This window comes from Sinocyclocheilus grahami, unplaced genomic scaffold (assembly GCF_001515645.1).
Source record: "Sinocyclocheilus grahami isolate Dianchi unplaced genomic scaffold, SAMN03320097.WGS_v1.1 scaffold7688.1, whole genome shotgun sequence".
NCBI classification, from domain to species: Eukaryota; Metazoa; Chordata; class Actinopteri; order Cypriniformes; family Cyprinidae; genus Sinocyclocheilus; species Sinocyclocheilus grahami.
Genome location: NW_015511632.1, coordinates 24379 through 25211, shown reverse-complemented (window position 1 = coordinate 25211; position 833 = coordinate 24379). Strand labels below are relative to the sequence as shown.

The 833-nt window shown below is 43.6% G+C and overlaps 1 protein-coding gene across 1 annotated transcript in view; it reads left to right on the top strand.

Moving 5' to 3' along the window:
• The first annotated feature begins 15 nt into the window (after window positions 1–15).
• Window positions 16–833, top strand: part of LOC107577906 (aldehyde dehydrogenase family 16 member A1-like) — a 21977-nt gene continuing 21159 nt past the window's right edge. The window contains exons 1-2 of the mRNA XM_016263930.1: window positions 16–195; window positions 310–466. Coding sequence (XP_016119416.1) covers window positions 103–195; window positions 310–466 — 250 coding nt within the window. The 5' untranslated portion in view covers window positions 16–102. The remainder of the gene's footprint in view (window positions 196–309; window positions 467–833) is intronic.

The following is an 833-nucleotide window of genomic DNA, read 5'->3' as shown; positions in this document are numbered from 1 at the left end:
TATCTTTTTGCCTGCTTCTCTCTTTCTCTTGTCCAGTTCCAGTGGGTGCTCTGTGTGCAGGAATCAGTGTTGGACAGTGTTGTGGCCAAGCTGAAGTTAAGAATGACTGGGATGAAGTGTGTTCCACTTGCCACTGAGACTGACAGGAATCTTATAGATGCTGCAGTTCAGGAAGCCCAGCAGCAGGGGGCGACAGTGTGTGAACATTTAAGTTTAGATGTCACCAAATATTTTAGGATGGATTTTTTGAAGCTTTTAATGGACGAATGCTTTCATCTTTGTGTTTTCTTGTTGTTTCATAACTTGTAGCTGATGCAGTCATGTCCACCTGCTTCTACTGGTGCTCTCTACCCCCCTACTGTACTTTGTGGACTGGCTCCTTCCTGCGAGTCTGTGATTTCACCTCCTCCAGGCCCTGTGCTGCCTCTCATATCCTTCAGGAGCTCTGCTGAGGGAGTTACACTCGGTGAGGCTGAAAAAAATAAGGACTGATTAATCAGACTTTATAACAGTCTGGAGAAGTTGACGCTAGTTGCCGAAAGTCAGAGCCAGTCAGTCTGCAGATTTGAGTTGACAGATTTAATAGAAAATCGTGTAGTATATGATGGTCACAGACTTGTTTGACGTTTTCAGAGCACATTGAACACACCGATTTTAGAACACATTGTTTTCATTTGTCACGCGTCATGTTTCTGCATGAGTTTGTTGTGAGGTGAACAACTTGAAAGTCTGGTAGTGTGTGATCCTCAGTTGTGTAGTGTATGATGGCCAGTTCTCCTTTGTCACTCTTTACAAAGTCGGTAAGTGTATGATGCCTAGTGTTTTAAAAATCT